Below are 24,460 nucleotides of genomic sequence, written 5' to 3'. Positions count from 1 at the left end.
AGAAGGAAGTTTAAACCGCGGAAGTCGGCCCCATCTTAGAACGATCAAAATATTTCATCGATTCGAGCAACCAACTATAAATTTGTCTGCTCGAATGAGACTGTGTAGCTACGGGCGTACAAGATAAATCTTGCCAGTGCACCGTCATAAAGTTGTAAAATAGGTCCGATATTTCATCCTATCGTAAGTTAAGCGTTGCGCACAGGTAGTTTGATATCGAATAACTGATAATAATCTTTCTGTTCTGTGCAATAGTGTATGTAACCGCAAGAGAATCTTTTAATTGCGATATGATTGTCTTAATTACACGGTTGGTAGAAGCTGGTTCGTATAATCTAAAGTCGTGGACAATTGTTTAGAAACGTTATGTAAAGTCATATTGGTGTCTCGTGATGGGTTTTGAAGATTGCGAGGTGGAAGCAGAGAGTTTCTGTTAGACAGATTAGTTAGAAACGAAGAGTTGGAAGAAATATGGGGAATATGGGGTAATGATACAGTTATTTCGTGATATATTTATCATTCTACGAGTAAATTTGTTCGTTTAATTATTGTCATCTAGTTTTTATTATTTTATCGAACATAGCTATATTTTTTCGGAAAATATTCATTTCGGGGAATATTTTTATCAATAATTAACGTAATATCAAAGACAGAGGAAACGACGCTTTTATAATATAAGAATTAAATATTATTTTACATACAATAACATTTTCTAAAGTTATCGAATCGTATCGTTCAAGAACTCAGTCAATTTCGAAAGTTAATTTTTCTAGACAAATAGCTGACATATCATCAGTACGCTCCCAGACCCATGATATCATTGATCGATGATCGATTATAGAATAAGATTTCAATAGTTTAAACCCTTCTGCATTGTGGTTTTTTTCGGCTATGTCTACACACTGCTACTTTTCGACTACTACGACGACGATGACGGAGATGACGATGTCGAGGTGTTTGCGATTGGAAATTTCTCTTGGTTCTTCGATGATCTTGTGAGTCCGCCATTAACGAGTTGTTCACGGTATTATATAAAGCTGTAACAGATTTTACGAATATTTAAAATTACGTATCGATAACTCGCAAGTTTTTTAATGACCGACGTGATTAGGAAAATGTGAAATATTTGGAATTTCTAGCTGCGAGTAATTTATGAAATTGTTTCAAAGATTCTGAAAGCAGCTTCGGAAATGCTATTGCAACTTGAATCACGTTTGTCCGTACATTGTCGTTCATATCGTTTAACAATAAGATAAAATAACGAAATTTTGAAAAGTAGCGATGGGAATCTTTCGAAGAGATCGTATTTCGCTTTACTTTTGTACAAACGTATCTCTTGCCCATAATCGAAAAATGTCAAAGGGATTTTGTGCAAAATTCCAATTATTACGTAAAATTGGTAACGTTACAAGCTCTTTCTCGAGAGATCGATCTAAGATGAATTACTGCACCCAAGTTATTGTTTCCGGCGTAATCGTAATTAAAAATCACCTCCGAATCTGTTGCATAGGTGCATGTGCTAAATTGCCATGCAGCTTCGCACCCGTCCGTAGCCGTCACTGCAAATGAAAATTACAAATAACGAACGCAAAAACATATAAATAATTTCTTATTAATACTGTGTTATTAATAATACGCTGGAGAAATTCTTGCTTTAAATATTTGTTTAAAACTGTGTTATTGAATCGATTGCTTATGTCGTTGATTGTCAACGAAGGTACTTGCCTGCGTTTTTACACGTTTCAACTAAATGTGTAATGCGTGGAAAATATTCGTCGAGGATCATAACACGAGCATTCTTCACGAAGAAATCCCACATGATTTCGTCGCCCTTCATCTAACGAAGAAAGCAAACGTATTTTTCCATCTTGTTGATTTAAAAGATATAACGTTCATTGTTGTGAAATGATGACTAACTTTCTGACCATTGATTAAAGAAAAAAAAGGAAATTGAGAAATTTCACTTACAGCTTTAGTTTGTGTCAGGACGCATTTCATATAGCACATCAACTTCTCGTCTTTTGGGAATTCACCTTTATGTTGGCCGTCTAGAAGCTCTGTACGTAAATCACCAAAGAGTTTATTATTCTTTCTTGAAAGCTGTTACCAAGAAATTGTACCTACATAGTACATTTTGTTTATTTTCGAAATTAATCATCAAGACGATAGATAAATAGCATTTAACGTTCAACGATAGAGTTGAAGTTGAAGTAAAAGTTAAAAATAAGAAAGAACTATCATAACTGTCGAATAACATCGAATCTCAAATCAAAGAGTGACGCATTAATTTCGATTACATTTCCCATCGAATCATCATCGAACGTCTGCATAACCAAGTGTGTCCACAAGTCACGAAGACTACATCTTCCTCGTTTAAACAAATTTGATCAAATACCACAGCCATCCTTGCAAATTGAAAAAAGTAGCATCGAAAAGTACCTTTAGGGGTGTCGTTCTTCTTGCTGCAAGGCTTCCTCAAGTTCTTGATAGACTTCTTCAGTTCATCGAGGTTCATCTTTTTCTGTACGCGTAAAAGAAAGTCCAAAGTCCGTGTGTATAATGTACACATTCAGGCGAATTATAGCTTCGAATAGGAAGAATCGATCGATCAAACTCACGCTCTCTGTATCTTTGATCGCCAACAAGACAAGCATCAACGAGACCAGCAGGCAAACGCCGACCCCCTTCATCCTGTTTGACTTGTTCCAAATTTATTCTTCTTCCTCTTCCTCGTTGATGTTTCGAACCAACTTCGCTAACTTCTCGATGGTTCGAACCACGAAGAAATAACGCACGTGGATTCGCAATATGATCGTACACTCCCTTTTATAGTCCGCGTTGATCGTCGCGGTAGGAGAAGGAACAATTTTTGCATTTTGTGGGTGTTGCACGAAGCTTGACCCGTAATTACCCTGCCGACTAATAATTAATGTGCAACCTGCACTTTCCGCGTAGCATCTTCGGAAACTCAGACTACGTCGGAAAGGGAAGAGTGTTTCCGTCACGTAATGGATTACGTCGCAAATATCAAATCATTATGCGTCGTATTATCATTGACGATGCTGGATCATATCCTGAGAGTACCTCTTTTAACGAGTTACTTCCTTTTCTCTCTCATTTTGTGTTCTTTGCTTCTAATTTTTCTTTTCCAGTTTTGTGCGAGGACTCTCTTGCTCAATCAACACTTCACCGACCGATAGCCGATTAATCAGTTTTTTGTCGCCGACGCTCACCGACCGATAGCCTATTAATCGGTTTTTTGTCGCCGACAATCTTTCTCATTATTTGAGCAGTAATTTATTATTTAGTACTAAGGTACCCTGCTCAGTTGCGTCAGTTGCGTTGCTTTGCAAGCTGCCACAGTTTTATACCAATTGAAATGAAAAACGTATCGATCGCGATGAACAGAAAGAATGGTATTGTAGAGTCTAAACCGAAACAGAGCCGGCGCCAGGGAGAATCTGCGCCTGAGACGCCGGTCGGACGTGCGTATACTGTTGAATCGCTAGCGGTCGGTAAAGTGTTAATTTATCAACGAAATTCACGTATATAAGTATATGTGATTGTTATACAGGGTGGTTGGTAACTGGTGGTACAAGCGGAAAGGGGGTGATTCTACACGAAAAAAGAAGTCGAAAATATAAAATAAAAATTTAAAAATTTTAAAAATTTAAATTTAAAAAATTAAAAAAATAACGTCAATCGAGACAACGATGTACAATGAGATCCGTTATAACGAGACGTGATAAAGTGCACGCGTACCGAGCGAAAATTCAAAGTCGATTTTCTCGAAAACAAAGCCTCGAACGAAAAATTTTTATTCTACATTTTCGACTTCTTTTTTCGCGTAGAATTGCCCCTTTCCGATTATACCACCAGTTACCAACCACCCTGTATATTATCGATTTCAAATTGGTTTCAAATTTTACGCACATAATCGCGTCTTGTTAGTAACGATGAGTCACTACGATGCTGTTTAACCGTTTTAGCGCCACGCAGCGCGATCGCGCTGTTCGCGTACCGTGGTGAACTGTATCGCGATGTTTGGTCACGATCGTCAATTCGCAACGCGCTCGGTTTCGAATGTAGCTGGTCGCGAGTCATATCAGAGTTTCCCCTCGTAATTACTTCGTTTTTGTTTCAAACAATCGTAAACCACCTGCGTAAACGAAAAAAAAAGAGCAGCGCGATCGCGTCGATCGGTATTTCTCGGAAATAAATGAAGGAAGCGCTATCGCACTGCATGGCACAATCCGACACGGATTCTTAAAAAGCCGTGGCACTAAAACGGTTAAAAGTTTCCCGAGAAGAGAACGAACTTTTTGGATAGACACCGTCTCGCATAATTTATTGAAATCATACTTGGACTTGAAATCTGGAGATTAATGATTGCTACGTTATACTTGCACGCTATTTTATTGCGAATGTTTGATACAATACGATATTAGATCGTAACGTATAAAATATCGAATTTTATCGCTTTCGACAAATATCTTTATCTTTCAGACAGTTGATTTTCCCGTTTATGCATCTTTAATATTTACGTACATGTGTAAAGGATATATAAACGTATCCTTTTCTTAGGTTTCAGCGGAAGTATGAATCGTTAAAAATCGGACATTTCATTCTCTATAATCTAACAATATAAGAAAGTATAATAACACAGTAATGTAAATCACTAACATTATTTTGATTGCAAAATTACTGTCAACCTAAAATATTTCTTAAAATTTACGATCGTATTATATAACTAATTCATACTAAATTTAAGAAAATTACAGCTCAAAATAAGTAAACTATTCGTACACGTTATCGGTGGCTCGCTCCTTCTATCGATTTCGCGATCGTGGGTTTGCAGTTTGATAAATTTGCACAGCGCCTCTTCGAAAGATGGTGCAGTTTGTCGTGAATGTCGTTTGTTAAGGAAAGAAAAACTTTTCCGGATTCGTGTCGTAGGTGCATTTTACGAACGTATATGATTTCTGGCATTCATCACCGGTGTATTCTGCGTATAAATGGAACAAAGTTTAGGTGGAAGCTTTAACTTCTTTCATATAAAAAAAAATAAAAAATGTATGGTGCGTCTAAAAAGTTTCTAAAGCGATCGAATCTCGATTCAAAAAGGAATAAATTATTGGAATTTTTCTACAATATCTTTACACGAATACGGTGATTCGAAGTTGTCGATGGTTTTGCAAATTTGTTTATAAGCAACCACCTTTTATTTAATTATCGATCATTTCGGCTCCAATCATACCTTTTCATTGTTGACAAATTTTCTAAATTTGGAAAAATTATGAAAGAATCGTTGTTGATATTTATGATTAAATGTCTGGTAAAGTTCTTCTTGAAATATTAAAAATCTATTTGCTTGTTTTGAACGAGCAAATGTTCGAGTATTTAGTAATTTGCCTTACCCATATGACTACATTTCAGTATGGCTTCCTTCATTATGGCTGCTTCTTCCGGTGCCATCGAAAGTTCTACTTGCTTGATCACCATAGCAAAATCGATATTGCCATTTTTAAACTAGACGAACAAACGGATCAAAAATGTCGATTAATCGATGTTCCAGTGGACAATCTTAATATTGAAGATATTATTTCATTTTGTATTTACGGTTCGAATTAATTTCATAATGCAATTCGTATAGCACTTAAGATTTGGATCTTCTGGAAATTCACCTCTTCGCATGCCCTCCACTTTATCTAAATAAATTCCGGCAGAAATACAGAAGAAACTTTGTCAACGATCTAATTTTCTTCGATTTGATCGAATTCTGTTTTATTCGTCTTATCTGCTTACCTTCTGATATATCGATTTTTTGCAAACAAGACCTGCGCAGACTCCTTGCCATTTTGTCCATTTGCTCGGCGGTGGCCTAAAGTTCATGGAATAATTTAGATTCTGTTGTCAGTTTTCTTTCCTTTTAACTTTTAATACATAATGACACGTGTTGAGAATTTCCTGGTTTTATTTCTAACAACGCACTATGGTACATTATCCCAAGCTCCCGAATAGCGACAATGAACCACGATTTCCAAGAACTATTGGTCATTTTGACGATGAATTTGTTACCATTAAATTTTATTAAATTTTCACACGTCTAACCCTTTGGATGATTAGGTTAGCGGAATATTTTAATTTTCAAAATTTCAAATATCTAAATCTGTTAATATTTTAATACTTTGGTATTTAAATGAAACTTTTTAATTTCTAAATGGCGGAAAAGTATGTCGAATATCGAATGGTAAAATATTTCGGAGAATATTCGAGAAATATTTTTCGAGAACTATATATCACTTTTATCTATCTAATTCCCATTATTCCAGCGAACAAAATTCCCGGATCGTTGAAAAATTAATATTTTCACTAATACTCAGCCAAATGTATTCTTCCATTAAAATTAAAGAAACGTACACTTTCTGCTGGTTTCCACGCCACGAACGCGAACAACATTGCGACAAGTAAAAATTTCACATGCATATTCAAATTTTTAAATAGAAAAGGAGATGAAAACGAATATTAAAGCGTAGTCTTTTTTCAGGACCAAGCGACTGAAGGCTTATTCGCCTAGTCTTTCTCTTATAAACCTTTCTGCTCTAACGTTTCGTAAGTCATATGCGATGACTTTTGTTCATTATCAGATAATTTGATAATTTGATAATTTGACATTCGCTAGGAAATTACGATAGAAACACATGGTCTTTTTCGACTTGATGATAAGCTCGCTGACTTTATGTAACGCGAGTTAAAGAGCGTTTTCAACCACTGAATTATCGTCTCGACGAGTTTCAACTCCCTCGAACGAAATAATCTTTTACCGTCTTGTTCTTTCCGCAATGATTCGATACGATTTTCTTTTTCACTGTAATTTCCTAGTTAAAAATGTAAGATTATCGTGGAAAATATCGTTTATCTTTCGAGAAAGAGTAAAAGCTAAATAATTTCTTCGCAGGACGAGCAGATATTATTTTAAATATTAGGTTGTCCGAAATATTTCTTTCGTTTTACGAGGAAACGATAGATGCACAGCATTTTTCCTTTTACGTTATTTTATTGAATTCAATAAAATAATATAAAACAAAACATGCTGCGCACCTACTAATTCCGTATAAAAAGAAAGGAACTTTTGAGACAACCTGATACCTACGATCACATCGTCGTATTTATTCAAAAATTCGACGTATTTCGACAATCGTAATTTAAAAACTGTTTAGCGAGCTTCCATTGCAAAACTATCGACAAATTATTCCATTATAGTTCGCGGTAACAGTCACAGGCTCGATCATGCCAGCCACTGCACCGTCTCGAGCCCCATACCCGCTCGGTGCGGTTTGCACGCTCCAACTTGTACGAAGCAAGTTTTGGCCGGTCGTTCGCTTTGTCTGCTGCTCCCTTCGCCGACCGAAGACTCGGCGTTAATGTCGAACCCTTGTATCTCGAGAGACACCCTTAAAACAGGAGCATCTGGCCAGAAAGCGACGCCATCCCCGCGGCCATTAGTTCGTGGGGCTACTCTTCGCCGATTCGATAATTACATTTTTTTCCACCCTCTCGACTCATCTCCTCGGCGATTCGTTTCCACCTGATCGTCGTATACTTCAACGAATCTCGAGAGGAATTCCTCTTCATGTCCTTTTCGATGTTCATCCCTTCGTTTTTCTTTTCTCTTTTGCTGCAAGCGACTATAGTAAGCTTGGCTTTTGAAGACACGATGGCTTTTGCCAGGATATTCCGGCTCCTCTTTAAGAGTTCGTGGATCGAGTGCGATGAAATTCATTGGAAACGTATATGTTACCGTCGATGAGACGCGAAACTTTGGTTTTGAATTCGAATAACAAATGAATTTCAGGGATTTTAAGGATCTTAGCGCTAGAATTATCAGAGTGGTTGAAACGATCAATCTAAAAGCTTTCATAGAAATTTCGTAGATTTATGTTGGAAGTAAAGAAAATATTTCTGCGTGTGCAACAGAATCATATATCTTGCTCTTGTCACTTGTCAATTGATTTAATATCATTAGCAGATCGCGGATATTTATACATTTATAGAAGATCAATCGAAAGTAAAGCAACGGTTATAACATTTAGAGGGGAAAATAAATTATTTCGGTTTCACGTTTTTCCCTTGCAAACGAATGGTACATTTATTATCAAATTAAGAGAAACTTAACCCTTAGAGTGTTGAATACTAATAGTTTCAGTACTTTTCCGCTAGACTTAACTCTGTTGATTGACTATTGAAAGCTCAAATCGTAATAAGTTATAGTAATTCTTTTGCACGAGATTATATGACTGAAGAGCGTTATTTTTTAGTATTAATTATATATTATAAACATTGAAATTTACAATAAACTAGAATTTGGGTAATAAACTAGAAAACAATAAACTAGAAAACTAAATTTAGTAAATATAACACGAGTTAATAATTCAGTTGAATGTGAAAAATTTCAGAACAATTATCGATACATAATCCGACATCGTATTTTCTGCATTCGTATCGCGTGTCGCTCCTTCTCTTATTTTTCACATAAACAACACATTTTCTTCTTGATAATTGCGTTGTGTCGGCACGATCAGGGCATTTTGATGGAAAAATGCCTATCAATTAAACGAAATGGTAAATCCTCGGACTTCCTCTTTCCTCCTCCTAACATGCTTCTAATATTGGAAATATTTTCGTATAATGCCTCTTATCAACGCTAAATGAAATTCACTAAATTTGTGTTTCGAAGCAGTAGATTTTTGATATAAAATATATGCATTATATATAAGCAATGCATTTATATTTATCTCACACAAACGTAATAGCATTACTTCTGCGTAGGTGTCCGGAGAAATTGACAAACGCATATACGTGTCCTTAGTCCATGCCGGACACTTACAGAAAACGTATATATGTGTCCTTAGTCCACACCGATAGCTTTCGCCAGACGCATATATGCGTCCATAGCACTCTAAGGGTTAAGAAAAAAAAATGTTAAATTAAGAGAAACGCGACAGTGTGGGACGTTTATATTTCTAATTTGATGAAAATATGAAAGAGAAGGAAGAAGCTTCTCCGTGGGGTGGACCTAATCCCACGATATCATATCCGCATCTTGCCTCGTAAACTAAAAATACTTGTACACGTGTAACAACAAAATTTCGTCAGACGGTGACATCGAATCGAACCGATGGAATCCGATCGCGCAATACCGGCCTTCCTTCACCCACATCTGGACACCGCGTGCTCGTTTCCGAACAACGATCCGCGATATCATAACGCGGACTTTCTCCGCTATTCATGGACACGTTCGATTTTAGAGCGTGAAGAATGTCAATATGTTACCTATATCCACGTACGTGGACAACTTTACATAATAATCGATTACCTAATAATTAAATCGTGGGTGTCGATGCAAATTGATATTTTTAGAAACGTAACTATAAAGATAGCACGTAGACGCGAATTTCTTTTACTCGTTAAATATTATACCTTTATACAGGGTGATTGGTAACTGGTGGTACAAGCGGAAAGGGGGTGATTCTACGCGAAAAAAGAAGTCGAAAATATAGAATAAAAGTATTTTTTTTATTTTTCCATCGAGACAACGATCTACAGTGAGATCCGTTATAACGAGACGTGATAAAGTGCACGCGTACCGAGCGAAAATTCAAAGTCGATTTTCTCGAAAACAAAGCCTCGAACGAAAAATTTTTATTCTATATTTTCGACTTATTTTTTCGCGTAGAATCACCTCCTTTCCGCTTGCACCACCAGTTACCAACCACCCTGTATATTTTTACATCTCATCTGCGTTGTATGTATATTTTTGCATCTTTGAATTTTCCATAAATGGACAAATATCCGCAGTCTGCTAATTTGTATAAAGCAAATGTGCTGATACTTATGAACAGGGGTGGGGGTATGAATTAAGGATTTTCACAAGAACGAGTTAATCAAACCGCAGAATATCCATCGCGAAAGTGTTGTTCACGATAATGATCGAACAATCGAAACGCGAAAACGAACAATGTGAAACGAGCATCGTGAGAATCTTTTGGCTCCACGAGACCAAAATTGCTTCCTAAGGAATAGCAATCTCGCCAAGTCCAGTCGGTTCGCTAGAGAAGGTTGAACGATAAAAGAAAACGGTGTCCGATTGTTTGTGGGCGTTAACGAAGATCGCGTGCGACAAAACTAGCTTCTTCCGTAATATAAACAACGGGGAAATAAGAACGCGGAAGCGAAGGGCGAAGAGCGAAAAAAAGATAGACGCAACGGTGAGTAAGAAACGGGGCAGCGATGTTACGAATTACGGAAAGGGAAGGGCGTGTTAGAGAATCACGTCGTACGAGTCATGGGAATAACGTGACCTCTGCGACGCCGCCCTAATTAAGCGCCTTTAATTAACGGTAATAACCGCGTTTCACGGCGAATTGCGTAACGAACGTCTTGTCGATAGGTCGCTGCTTCGTCCAGAATTATAATAACGCGTTCAGCTTGCGACAATGTATACAGTTGGCTGGAAAGGTTCGATATCGTCTGGTAAGTTGGTTCGCTTTGGCCTGCGTTTATTTAATAATGTTGTTATTTCTGTATTTATTCCACTTTCTTACATGGACTAGGGATAGAAACAAAAGAACATCTAAACCTTAAACGATTGTATCTAGAACTATCTTCTAGTTGCTATTTATTGTAACTAGCGCATCTGCATATGGATGGCAAGCACGAACTCACGTTGTCATTTTCGACAAATAATTTAGAATGTTCCGTTTTGCTACGATCCTGTATTACGTAGAACGTAGACGATGAAGCGGGAGATGTAATTTGAAAGTTTGGGAAGCCGATAAATAAATCGATAGACAATGTTAATGATAAAAGATCGCGATATTTAAAATTGGAAATATTGAAAGGTTCGAGAACCTACGTATGTAATGTAAGTCTCGTAAATCTCGGATTGTGAGAAAGGTTGACATTTAACCTTTTTATATAATGAAAATATGATGAAAAACATTTCAAAGAATTTGTAAACATAAAAAACGAGAAGCTCTCTCCGTCTGGAAGGCGCGAATCTCACTCTTAAAAAGATATCGCTTTCATTTGAAAGGTATTCGCATAAAATGCCCAGGCCGTATTCCTGGCGACAGTGCGTCACATTGTTGCATCAACATCGCTGCCAAATTGAGAGGCGTATAAACGCGTGGCCGAAGAAAAAGGAACGAGCACGCGATAAATGAACTGTGTCGATACGTTTTCGAAACGCGACGATCACCAGCCGAGAGACTCGCGACTGCGTAATAAATTAATCGCGTGCCCCGTCGCGATTAAAGGCTGCCCTTTGTCATGCTAATTACCTTTCAATTAAACTTCACAGTACCGGGGTCCCCGGGCTTGCCTGAATTAGCTTTCAGTCGGCTCTGATTCGGGCAACTTACTTTCTGCCGCAAAATTCCAAGCAAATTGTGGCTCGTGCTTTTAGTCCAACCTCCCTCTGTTCGACGTAGAAGACCCTTCGAAGGGAATAAAGAGAAAAAAGAAAAAGATACATTTGGCCTTCGTTCTTCGTGATCACAGTGGCCTCTCGAAACTCGCTTCTCGCGTCTTTTGCCTGGTTATTCGCAATCACGACCTCTGACAGTCTCGCAGCGGAAATGGAGTATGGGGTTGTTCGTCTTTGTCGGGGTTGCAACGTTAGGTAATTTTTCTTTCTTTGAAAAATATATATCGATTTTATACGATAGCGTGATCCGTAACGATAAAAGCGGATGTATGTGCCTGGCCCGATATACGAATTGATACACACGCTGCTTACAAAAGATATTGGCACATAGCCTTATTTTTCAATCAACAGTTTCTTCGTATTAAGTTCTATGCTTCGTTTCAATGCTATGACAATTTTTATAGTCATAGAGTATTAAACTATACGGATATATTTGTACCTGATTAATTAGTATATACACGGTATAATAATTACAATAGCGTAGTACCGATACTTTTCGTAGCTAGCCAGCGTTCATATGGTTTCGATTTGTAATCGAGATTATAGTTCGCGAAGACGTTTTCGATGACCTCGACGCGATGTTCACCGATAGAAGGGAGAAGGGGCGAAAAAGGTCGGGCCCTGGAGATATCGCCACACTTCCGGCACACGATGTGACTCACAAACTCGTTTCCCCTCTATCGCGGGCACAACGTTTAATCTACCGATTCCTGTTGCGATGTTAAACCGATGGAAAGAATAAGTCGTGTTACCGGTTCGTGCGATCGTTCCAGTTCCAAGCTCTATTTTCACTCCGAACAATGTGGATTCTCCGTTTCAGTTTGAGTAGGAAAAATGTTATTTTTTCCTAACTTGTCGAGACTATAGATAGGACGTTGCGGGAAATTGAAATTTTTGCAAGGAAAAATTTATTATGAACAAGAAGTTATTTATACGATACGTATGAAATAAAACTAATTGCTGCTCAGAGATTGCAAGTTTCATTTGTCGAAGAAAGTGCGCGATATACAAAGCCAATCGAGATGTGAAATAAATTTGGGTGTTCTTTGTATTTGTAACATGAATTTCTTACAGTTGATAAACAATGGTGTCAATTTATTGAAAGATGTAAGTGATATCTCTTAAAATTCTGGTAGGGGTTACCAGCAGATTGTAAAGTTCAGCAGTTTTCTAGACCACTAACAAAGATTTAGGGTTGTTGGAACGACCATCAAGAAATTTTCAGGATCAGCGTTTTCTCCGGTTACTAACGGAGATTTAGGATTCTCGAAACGATCTTCGACCATTTTCGAGGATCAGCAATTCCCCTGAACCATCGTATTATGTCTCCGGTATAGTCCATACAAGATATTGTATAACGTGATGATATCATTAATCTCGAAAGATCGTTTACTATTTCTCTAACTCCATATGCGCTTATTTTTATCTCATATTTTAGTAGTATACCTGCCGTAAATGTTACAAATATTAGAAATCGGTTTCTAAGTGCACTTATTCTTAGTCTCAGCTCCAGTTCCACGACGTTTGTATCTATAATTTTACGAATTTTTACAAATATGCCTATTGCTAACTGCAATTGTCGTTATTCTTAGCCCAAACTTTACGATAAACAAATTTATCGCACGCGTTCTAACAAGGTAGTTTGCAATTTCTCGTCATCGTGTCACGTATCTAGTCCTGCAAAATTTCTTGCTTCCTCTCATGCAAATTTGTCCTCTTCTTCGAATAATCGAACGATCCACGTATTTGCTTCGAATCGATAAATTGTGAAAAATCGACATAAACGTCGATAATTGATAATGAGTTTCTCCTATGTTAAAATATTTCTAACAGAAAAGTAGGAAACCAGTTAGAAAAGAAAATGGATTGGACTCGCGGTATCGCTGTCTATTTTCTCGAGCGCTGACACACACGCGAACAGAGCTAATCGTATCCGCTTCCTGTGAGTTTCGTAGCGAGCCACGTCCATTTGACGATAAACAAACAGAAATCGTTGCTCTCGAAATAATCTTCGCCGCGAAGCCACGCTTCCCTCTTCGACCGATTTTTTGACCAACAATCGTATATTTTCCTATTAAACAAACTGCACTTCGAATCTCGAACCAGGTCTAACCCCAACCTAACCCCGCATGACTCGGCGAGTTTCACGCTTAGAAATTATACGGCCTATCTGCGTGTTAACAAATTGCATAACGCTCTGCTTCCATCGAAACGAGTCCAAACGCACGGTAAATATCATGGAAACACGATGGAACGTGAATACGTGGCATATATTAGGTTGTCCGAAAAGTTTCTTTCGTTTTATGAGGAAATAATAAACGCACAACGTTTTTTCTTTTATATTATTTTATCGAATTACCTACGATCCATTTTGTTCTGTTGAGATAAACATCGCGAGATTTCACAGACTTGCTTTCACGTTTCTGTGAAGGTGCATTGTTCGAAAAAACACGTTTGCGAAAGAAAGACACTTTTCGGACAACCTAATACATATATGGCGTTTACGACGATTTTCATTCAGAATTATTTTTGTTGAAAATGACAACGTGAGTTCGTGCTCGCCATCCATATGCAGATGCGCTAGTTACAATAAATAGTAACTAGAAATTCTAGATACAATCGATAGATTTAAGACGTTCTTTTGTTTTTATCCCTAGTCCATGTAAGAAAGTACAATAAAGGTTTCTCGGCCGAGAACGGTGTGATAGATTTATTCAAAGAATAAAATAATAGCTATTATGATCCTACCTCTGAATACAGAAATAACAACAATTTTCATCAATCGCTTTTTGTCATTTTATATTCCCGTCTAATCCATATCTCTGAATTTAATTTAGAAACTATTATTGCTTATAATATTAGGTATAATTGCTATACCTAATCTACGTATAAATCTGATTTATCCAATTTATAAGTTGGCATAGATATTCACAGTCTGTCGTTGATATAAGCTCTACTGCTATAAACAAACGTTTACACAGATTCGACAATTCCTTCCTGATATCTAATTATGCTAACAGTCGTGTCGATTTATATAAATTATAGCCAGAGGAGGGACTTTGATTGCGTTAGGCCGCGGAGTCCTCGCGATATTACGACCAATCGATTACGCTTCATTCAAATAAAGGGGATTGCACTGGATGGGGAGAACAAAGGTGACCCGTAATGAAGCCTGACACTCGGCAATTAGCGACGGCGGATCGTTTTTTGATTTAATTGCTGTCGACTGCACAGGCGTAACCGTATTACGCGTTCACGAGCCGGCTTTTACCTTTCCTGATCAAATTGAGTCATTCGTTGGACCTAATTTATGACAGAGCGTAGACGGTAGTCTTCCGGGATGTTAGGTTCAGGCAGGTAGAATTTATCGACAGGATAAATTACAGTTGAATCTGTTAGATGGACCATTTCTTAATCGAAAAATCCTTCTAACACGAGACTAAAAAAAGGATCGATATGACAAACATGATCGATGGAACGTTAATTGAAACGTTTGAATGAAATTTTCTCCGATAGTTGTCAATCTCAAATTTTGTTTCTTTAGTCGTAAAAATTTTCCCGATTGCACATTTTTGTATTAAACTGTATTTCCCTCGTAATTAAACTTTTCTGTATGTTTGAAAGTTTTATAGGAAAGAGAACATTTTGATTACGAGGTATCATCGAATACGAATTTTTAACGATATACTTCATTTACAATTTTTTAAACGACTTTTCTGTCACTTTAGCGATAACGAAGATAGAACGAAGAAACGGACAAACAATGTTTAAGAGTTTAGGACGATATATATTACACTCCATTACGCAATACAGTGATTGGTCGTAGGTAAAATATTACTTTGTCAATGGATTACGCAACCATAATACGCTCTTCGGCAACGTGTAATAAGCATTCGGAGTAACATGTAGTTACTCGTACACGATAGCACGGTTAATGATAATAGTATTGCTTCATTTTATTAATTAACGAGCAATTTCGACGAAAACGATCTTTCCCGAGTGATGTAACCGATCGAACAATTTTGTTAGTAATTTGCGTCTATATAACAGACATTTTAAGCATCTCTGTAATTAAACCAGACGATCGATATATAATTTGTAAAATAATGCTTTTCTGTTTTATTCCATTGTTTGGAATCCCATTGTTTCCATTAGAAACGCTGAAAAATATCGCAATATATATTAACAGTACGATAATAATTATTCTGATATTTTTTAATAATATTACACCTCAAACTTTTTAAACATTTTTCAGGAAATTACAAAGATCATGCGATACATGTCCTTACGATGTCGTAATTTCCTTAATTGTAAATAATTCTGCGAACAAAGGAACAAAGACGCCCGATGGAAACTGCGATTACAATTACTGTCTTTCTTTTTTTTTTCTTTTTGCACTTAATTAGCGATATATTTGGAACTTGCCGCAATCCTTCTTTCAAGTGTTCCCACAAATCATCTGTTTCTCTAAATCAAACAATCACCGTTACATTTTCACGTAGATGTTTCCTTTCTTTAATTTTCTTTCAGCTGTTTTGTAAATAACGTCTTTTAGAATTGCTGGGAAGAAACCTGAGTCGCATTTGGAACGATAAAATTCTCCTCTCAATAAGATAGAAATTTATAAAGATAACTACTCGCCTGTCATCGTTACGCAATCTCACTTTCAAAGAACCATTACTTTTCTTTTTTTTCTTTTCCTTAGTCGTACAAAAATTCGAGCTCCGTTTCGATAGTCAGAGGCGAAACTAACACGTTGAAAGAAGATTTTGCGATAAAATTTCCTTTATACGTGTCTTTCTTTTCATCATCGAGCCACGAAAACGAGTAAAAATCGCAACCAATCCGGAGTTAGCGTTTTTAATTCGAACATAAAACCATCCATTCTCGTAGCACGATCAATCACGTTCGTAGTGTTGGTTCCTCGTTCGTTACGAGAATTTCTCTCTGCACGATTTTATTCCCTGTTGCATGGCTGATCTTCTTCTTGTACGGCGGCGAACAGCTTCAACCGCAAGGCTCGTTTATTAATAAACAGCTGGAACTCTGTTCGTTCCTTTTTTCAATGACTACGTACCCATGTCGGAGAGTACGAAACGTACACTCGGTATATTTTAGCTGCATGATTCAGCGGCCGGCGAAACGCGAGTCCCTCTGCCTGTCTCTCTTTCCAACCATCTTTCCTCTATATTTTTGATGTTCCACGCGGGCTGTCCGCATCGAATCTCGCGGTAAGGTGACGCGACAAAAGTTACCCCGCCGTGCGAAATTTTGCTCCGACTTTTACTCTCTCAAGACGGAATTCAAGATGGAAGATGGACGATTTTTTAACGACTATTTAATTTTCCCCCCTCTTTAATAAGAAAACCTAGAAATCAATTAACAAGCCGATTGAAAGTTCGTAGTATTCGTAATCTTACGAAACGGCAACCTACGTCGAACAATTTCTACTCGATTCAATGCTACGTCGATAACTTCCTTAACTTCCTTAATTATTTCCCATCGATCATCTACCCCGTAACCACGATCTTACGACCATTCTAAATAACTCGAAGACTGTGTATCACTGACTGCTAACTTATTAATAGAAAACGGCGAACGCATTTCCAACCATACGAAATTATTCCGCCTCGTGATACTCCTATTTTGCCATCGCCATATCCTCGTTTCTTATTCTCACGTACTCCGCATTCTCGTTTACGCCTCTCGGCAGAGTTTAACAACCACGAAACAACAAATTATTACTGTTTACGCTCGAGTAGGTCGTACGCACGAGCTGCGTGAAAGTAGACAGGCTTTAAGGGCACCGTTGTCAGCGCCGCTGCCAGTACCGCTGGCAAATGCTTGGTGGTGGTGGTGACGAAGAGGAGGTTGATGGCGATGATGATGTTAATGCCGCAACCAGTGGTGCTGGAGTCTTTCTCTGGTCGTCTTCTTCCCTGGCGCATCGTTAAATTCGTCCGGATCGACGCCGCGACGTTCTATAATTCGCGCCTCTTTCCATTCTTTTCTCAGTGATTTTCTCTTCTCTTTCTTTTATTCCTTGCAACGATTATTACTCTTAATATATCGTGATCCTTAATTAGAACAATCGAGAGACGAGGAAATGAATGTAATTGTCGTATAGGTAATTTTAGTGACCTTGGTGTTTTGGATTTTTCAGTGATGAATTATTCATTGTCAGTATAGGTAATTAATACGTTTTCCAATTGTGTTTCCGATGAATATTATTTATAAAATAAAGTAGAGAGAATTGTTTGCATACGATATTTCATTAGTGCATTGATTGTTATAATAATAGATAATTGTAATAAGGAATATTCAGTGAGTTGGTAATTGTGTCAAAGTGAATTTGTGAATATTATTTCCTACAAACTATACCCGGTACATCATTTTCAAACGCCATATTTTATGTCCTCTGTATAAATTAGTGGCGACGAGGACGTTTACCGAGGAGGACCCTTCGAATTTATATCGTTTACCAGTTGACACGTCGTTCAAAAGAATATTATTTTCTGCCACTTAAAATATCCATTCTCTACTTCCTATTAACTTTGGGATACTACACCCACGCGTAATCCTGTTAATACTATAGCGAAGAATCGCATACCGTAACGTGAAAACGAGTAAGAGTAGAGTCGCTTGAAAAATGTAATTTTATTAACGTAACATTTACTAGCGTTTGTACGAAACGTATAAAGCGATATCCTGCTATAATAGAAGTCTGGATTTAATATATCGAAACGAGATATTGTGGCATAACGCACGTTGCACTATGTCTGTCGATTTTTCACATCGACATTTAGTATGAAATATCATTGAAAGAATATTCAGAGAGTCGGATAAATTGTCCTATACGGTGGCATTAAATTTCAATTCACGGGCTGCCTAGTAAACATTTGAAACAACGTTGACAGAAAGAAACTAATCAAATTTGAAAATTTTCTTTCGTTTCAAATCTCAAGATACCTCGAGTAAAGAATCGAACGTTTTAGGGTAGTTTCGCGTTAACGAGATGTAATTTCCGTCCACTTTCCATTCACCTCGGTCTATTATCTCACGCACGAAATTCACTTTCACTCTTCCTTCTAAAAGATCAAGATCTGTCAAGTATCGAACGATACAAAAGAATTGAAAAAATCACGCGTACGAGTAAATCCTACTATAATAGAAGTCTGGATTTAATATATCGAAACGAGAAATTGTGGCATAACGCACGTTGCACTATGTCTGTCGATTTTTCACATCGACATTTCGTATGAAATATCATTGAAAGAATATTCAGAGAGTCGGATAAATTGTCCTATACAGTGGCATTAAATTCCAATTCACGGGCTGTTTAGTAAACATTTGAAACAACGTTGACAGAAAGAAACTAATCAAATTTGAAAATTTTCTTTCGTTTCAAATCTCAAGATACCTCGAGTAAAGAATCGAACGTTTTAGGGTAGTTTCGCGTTAACGAGATGTAATTTCCGTCCACTTTCCATTCACCTCGGTCGATTATCTCACGCACGAAATTCACTTTCACTCTTCCTTCTAAAAGAAACTCGATCACCTTCCCCATTCTAATCGACTCTTGCACCAACGGAATGTACTTGTGTGAAAAAAGCTGGCGATCAAAGGAAAGAGGTCAAGGAGTATAGCCGTACGTTATACCGCCACGTCGAAAATGTAAATGGTGGAAGATTTTTTGAAAAGATGAGAAATTAGGGGAATGAAAAGAAAACGGAGAACGATGTGGATCGCAACAAGGCCTCCCTGTTTACATTGCAGACGGGCCACCTGAGCGTTTTCGAGGGCAAGGACTGTGGTTCAGTGTCTCGGTGGCCGTGCTCGAGCGAAGTCGGCGACGCGCGTACTTTGACAAGTGTGAAGCGGCGCGCGTCTTCGGTGTCTCGCCACGTGAACAAACGGAAAAACGCGTTCCACCCCGTCGTTTCTAATTTCTGTGCCGTTTCTTTTTCCTTTTTTTTTTATCTTCTACGCGTGCCTCGGTGTTCCAGCCATTAGAGATTTTTTTGGGGAACTTTTCGTTGATCGAGAGCGTGGCTGTTGATGCACGTGTGCTCTAGGTACGTTGAGAATAATTTAATCATTTGTTTTTTTCTAATTTAGTAATTGATTCTACATTTGTATCTTTTTAATCTCTTTTGTGCTATATATTTGGTATTTCTACATTTCCATATAAACTCTACACGTGTTTATATATCGTATTAGGTCGTCCGAAAAGTTTCTTTCGTCTTGTAAGGAAATAAAGTATGCACAACATTTTCTGTTTTATTATTTTATCGAATTACGTATGATCCATTTTGTTCTATCAAAATAAAGACCACAGTATTCGACAGATTAGGTTTCGTATTTGTATAAATATGCATCGTTGTAAAAGACGTATCTGTAAAAGACACTTTTCGGACAACCTAATATATATCGTGTTATAATATATATATTTGTATTTTTGATTAAAAATAAACCTAGGACATAACAGAGAATATAGAAGAAATATATGGTTAATGAAAAATATTGTTTGCCTTTAAATAGGCATACTTTGTTGTTCGTGAGAATATTTATTTTATTATCTATTATCCATATGATAATAAAGTTTTATCCGTTACATATTTGAAACACTCGTATTAGATATACGGACAATAATAATGGACAAAATGGCATTAGCGTGGGTTTGAAAAGGAATAATCGTCGACGGTTCACAGGAACTTTCAAAAACTCGCGGTCGCACGGTGATTCATCGTACGCTGGCACCGTAACTATAATTCGAGGTGCTGCACGTCTGCGTATTTTTTTTCCTTTTTTTGCCTGCCATAACTAAGGGAACGATTCATTCAACGGAGCAGGAACTACGGCCGATGCGTGCAGGGAATTCCTTCCTTCGTTCTTCGACGAGAAGAAGACGCGAGACGCGTGTCCACTCGGTTTTCCAGGGTTTTTGAATTCGTGGACAGCCGCGATTCGTATCGTTGATTATTTATTGCCAGAGTACGATGTACGGTTAGCCTTTTGTTCTTTCTCGGTTCAAGTTCCCGGCGCCAATTACGCTGATTGCTCGCGTCTCGCGAATGACGAATCGCTCGCAGACTCCGGGTGCGAAATACAGATCGATTTGGCGATAGGTAGACGCGTGTTTCGCGTGTAACGCGAGTTACAAGTTTTTAGAGCTCGAGAAATGTTCCCGAGAAGGTTCTTGAGAATGTAGGCTTGAAACGAACAAGGATGGTTGATAGAGATAGTCAAAAAAACTCGTTTCCTTCGTCTGTCTTTTTATTTTATGAATTCCTCTGCACCGTAATTTGTCGACGAATAACAATTAGTCAGTGGACAAGTTAATAGCTGTAAGTTGTAAAAAATGTAACAATCTTGAAGTTTAAATCGAAACATTAAACCGTGGATTTTTTTCAGTTTTTATTATTAGGAAATCTGAAGATGCGAAAATGCACATAATATGCAAAAACGTATAAAATCTGCAAAATATATTAGGTCGTCCGAAAAGTTTCTTTCGTCTTGTAAGGAAATAAAGTATGCACAACATTTTCTGTTTTATTATTTTATCGAATTACGTATGATCTATTTTGTTCTATCGAAATAAAATATCACAACGTTCGACAGATTAGGTTTCATGTTTGTACAAAGATACGTCGTTGTAAGAGACGTGTCTGTAAAAGAAAGACACTTTTCGGACAACCTGATAGTACTTTCACGATATGAAAACAGTAGGTGAAGCAATTTTTCGCAATGGTTCCATTTCTTTAAGAATATTTGTCAACATACGAATTTGCATAAATATCAACAGTCTATTTATCATTCAAATACGTTTCACGAAGTGTGTCTGCAAATTTCCAGCAGACTTTCACCGTTCTACTACTCTCGCGCTCGCCTGATCGCTTTCGTGTAATATCAGCGTTATGTAGTTGATTTTATAATTGAATTATACGCAAATATTTTCCTCCAAACATCAAAACTTTCACTGGTTGGGAGAATAGCGGGATTGCAGTAAGATTCGTAATTGAAACACGAATTCGTAAATTGCAGCAAAGTTTAAATAGAAATGTTCGATCGCTTTATTTAAGATCACCCAGTGTATACGCGAGTAAGGCAAGGGAACGCGTGTTTTAAAAGTGTATTCGGGCTTGTTGCTCGCTAACTTATCGTTTCACACACCAACACTCTGTCTGACTGCCTACTTAGCTTCGTCTGTCTCCTCTGCCTGTTCCCCCTTTCGTCCAGCACACGATAAAGAAACCGTATTGCTTCAATTTAGATGCTGCACCGTTACGTCTCGTTTCATTAATAGTAATTTACATCAACACTCACCGTTTACCAAACACTGCGATCATGCGGTTCGGGATCCATCCAGGCTGACCGTACGATCCGTTTCATGTTATTCAGTTGGTCGATTGGCGTTTCGAAACGATCGACTTGCGTCTGCATTTTCTTCTAGCAAGTTCCTTCTAAGAAATAAGAGGCCGATTTTCTGTAGAATTCAATATTTTTCGCTAACAATAATAGTCAACGAATATGTTGGGAATATTTTCTTCTACGTTTCCTATGCATTTTTAATTTCTTTTTTCATCGATGATAATTTTAGAATTTTTGTCAGAAGAATCGTTAGATCCTTCGAATTCTTTGAAACTGAAAATTCCATTTAGATCGAGCGAAAAAATAAATAGCACTGTTGTGATATTCCAACGAGGAAAATAATCTTCAGAAAGTTTCTTTTCATCTCCATCGTAATTCGTTGAGATACTTTCCTTCGAGAATAAATAAAACGATAAATAGTAGCTGCCTCTGTAATATTCCGACAAGCAAACTTCTAATTTGGTTGAGGAAAATTTGAAAGCATTTGGCGGTCGACCATTGTCTAAGAACTTCTGAAAGTTCTCTGATACAGAAGAAGAAGAAGAAGAAGAAGAAGAAGAAGGAGAAGAAGAAGAAAAAGAAGAAGAAAGACGAGACGCGTGTCAAACCTCGTTTCCATCGACGAACATACGGGTGTATGCGGGTTCAACCGTTCAGCCAATTTAGGCTAATTTCAAAGCGCGATCGTTCATCGTGTTTCCGTCATATCCTTTTTCTCATAGAAACACGCTTTTAACACACGCGAGTAGGAATTCTCTGAAACCAGGATAAAAACCTCTTAAACTTTGTAAACATTTCAGAAGGACTTTAGAAACTTAGACGCGTAAGAGTTTCAAACTTTGTTATTAGATCCGAAAAAGTAAAGGGAAGAGAGACGTTTCGTAGAAAATTTTCAGAAACTACACGAGCGCGTGACGAGACAAAATTGAGAAACAGGATGCGACTAAGTTCGAATTCAAATCGAAATCACATATTCCGATACGTAATGTAATATCCGACGTATAGAGTATCATTTTAACCGTTTGAGTCCCAGGGATCATTGAAAAAATAAGGTCGAAAAATCTCGAACAGCGCTATAACGCTTGTCTTGATCGATTGCGAAGAGAAACAAGCGGCTCAATAGCACTCGTCATATTTGTCACTTTATGAAATACATCTACAGGGTGGTTGGTAACTGGTGGTACAAGCGGAAAGGTGATTCCACGCGAAAAAAGAAGTCGAAAATATAGAATAAAAATTTAAAAATTTAAAAAAATAACGTCAATCGAAACAACGATCTACAGGGAGATTCGTTATAACGAGACGTGATAAAGTACACGCGTACCGAGCAAAAATTCAAACTCGATTTTCTCGAAAACCAAGCCTCAAACGAAAAATTTTTATTCTATATTTTCGACTTCTTTTTTCGCGTAAAATCACCAGTTACCAACCACCCTGTATATGCGTAGTATTAGTTTATAAATATTTCGAGTTTTGATGAATAAAAATTATTCGGAATATAACAATGAAATTCAAAATACCGTAAGTCGTCCGTAGCGTTTACACGTACTGGGATTTTTCGATACAAAATCTAAACAGCGCTGCTTGGGACTCAAACGGTTAACTATTCGCACTCCGAATTTTATTTCAATTTCGTTAGCAGCAGCTCCCAAAGCTTTTAAGTGTTTTATTTGAAATATACTTTAACTAAAAAATAAGACAATTTAAGTAAATAAAGGAAGAAACAAATTCACTTAAATACCAGTTTTATTCACACTATTGTTGTATTTTGTCATTTTTAACCGTATGATATATCTTGATACAATTTCCAGGATGTAATCCTGCTTTTCTTTCGCACGTTTCACAAAAAAAGGTGGGACTGAAGGAAAATAAATACAAAACAACATAGGAGCGCAAAGGGTTAAGGAAGAAGAGCGAACAAATTTTCCAGAAGATCGTCGCTAATTCCTCGTGTTTGAAATCTAATTTAGCGCAAAATTCCATATTCCATAAAGTTTTGCAAGGAATCGAGGATCCAGCGATTCTAATATCTCTCTGGATAATGTAATCGACCCTTCTTCGTCCCTAGAATCGAATCTCGACGCCGACGTTGCACATTAATAGCGTTTGCGACGCGAAAATTTCCCTGGCCAAGGTCACTCGTCGCGATAGTTTGATATTTTTCGCGTTTGGGAACAAAGTCGTGACACGATCGCGCAGCTTGACAATGAAAATTGCACGTTGTTGGATATGCCGAAGTTTCATCGAGCTTTCTCGTCGAAGAAGGAGGAATATAGCGTTTCCATTTGATGTACGTAGCTCGGAAGATTCGCCCTTCGAGAAGCAAGCGGAGGACTCGTATTTTCGACGTCTGTAAGTGCATTAACTTGCGAGCTATGTATCGAGGGCGGGCTTTCTTTTTTCGCATGCAAGTGATTTCTCAAGTTGATGGGGATATTCTGGCCAGGATCGTGGAATATGATTATCGGGCAGCATAATGGAGATTGGTATCTGGTCGGTGTATCTGATGTGGTAGAAAGTTTCGCATACAATCGTTGAATTACGATTAGATTTTTTCAATCGATGTCTTGGAATGTTTTTAGTTTGGGAAAGAGCGTAAGA

General features: G+C 37.5%; 2 protein-coding genes across 3 annotated transcripts in view; one reads left to right on the top strand and one right to left on the bottom strand.

The window, feature by feature from the left end:
- Positions 1-24,460, top strand: part of spri (Src homology 2 domain-containing protein sprint) — a 211,924-nt gene that overhangs the window by 31,613 nt on the left and 155,851 nt on the right. The window contains exon 1 of one of the 2 annotated variants that reach the window (XM_069120630.1): positions 19,304-19,563. The exons of the other annotated variant lie outside the window; for it this stretch is intronic. The gene's annotated coding sequence lies outside the window, so the exon portion shown is untranslated. Of the gene's footprint in view, positions 1-19,303; positions 19,564-24,460 lie in introns of those variants that run through there. 2 annotated transcript variants of the gene reach the window in all.
- On the bottom strand, positions 890-6,744 carry LOC138183276 (uncharacterized). Its single transcript, XM_069119949.1, has 11 exons — positions 6,421-6,744; positions 5,806-5,881; positions 5,620-5,708; positions 5,418-5,529; positions 4,936-5,005; positions 2,619-2,712; positions 2,440-2,521; positions 1,969-2,057; positions 1,726-1,837; positions 1,492-1,559; positions 890-1,037 (listed from the first exon to the last, which is right to left on the bottom strand). Exons 1-11 carry the CDS (start codon positions 6,484-6,486, stop codon positions 1,020-1,022), a joined length of 876 nt encoding a protein of 291 aa, XP_068976050.1. The 5' UTR covers positions 6,487-6,744; the 3' UTR covers positions 890-1,019.

Source organism: Bombus flavifrons, chromosome 9, assembly GCF_040668555.2.
Source record: "Bombus flavifrons isolate JBK064 chromosome 9, iyBomFlav1_principal, whole genome shotgun sequence".
In the NCBI taxonomy this organism is placed as follows: Eukaryota; Metazoa; Arthropoda; class Insecta; order Hymenoptera; family Apidae; genus Bombus; species Bombus flavifrons.
The sequence above is the reverse complement of the archived record's forward strand: the minus strand, read 5'-3'. Positions and strand labels throughout refer to the sequence as shown.

Coding starts and splice junctions, on each gene's coding strand:
- LOC138183276 (XM_069119949.1), bottom strand. CDS start 6,486: ATGCATGTGAAATTTTTACTTGTCGCAATGTTGTTCGCGTTCGTGGCG. Junction 2,713..4,935: donor TACGACACGAATCCGGAAAA/GTTTTTCTTTCC, acceptor GGAAGAAGAATA/AATTTGGAACAAGTCAAACA. Junction 2,522..2,618: donor CGATCAAAGATACAGAGAGC/GTGAGTTTGATC, acceptor TTACGCGTACAG/AAAAAGATGAACCTCGATGA.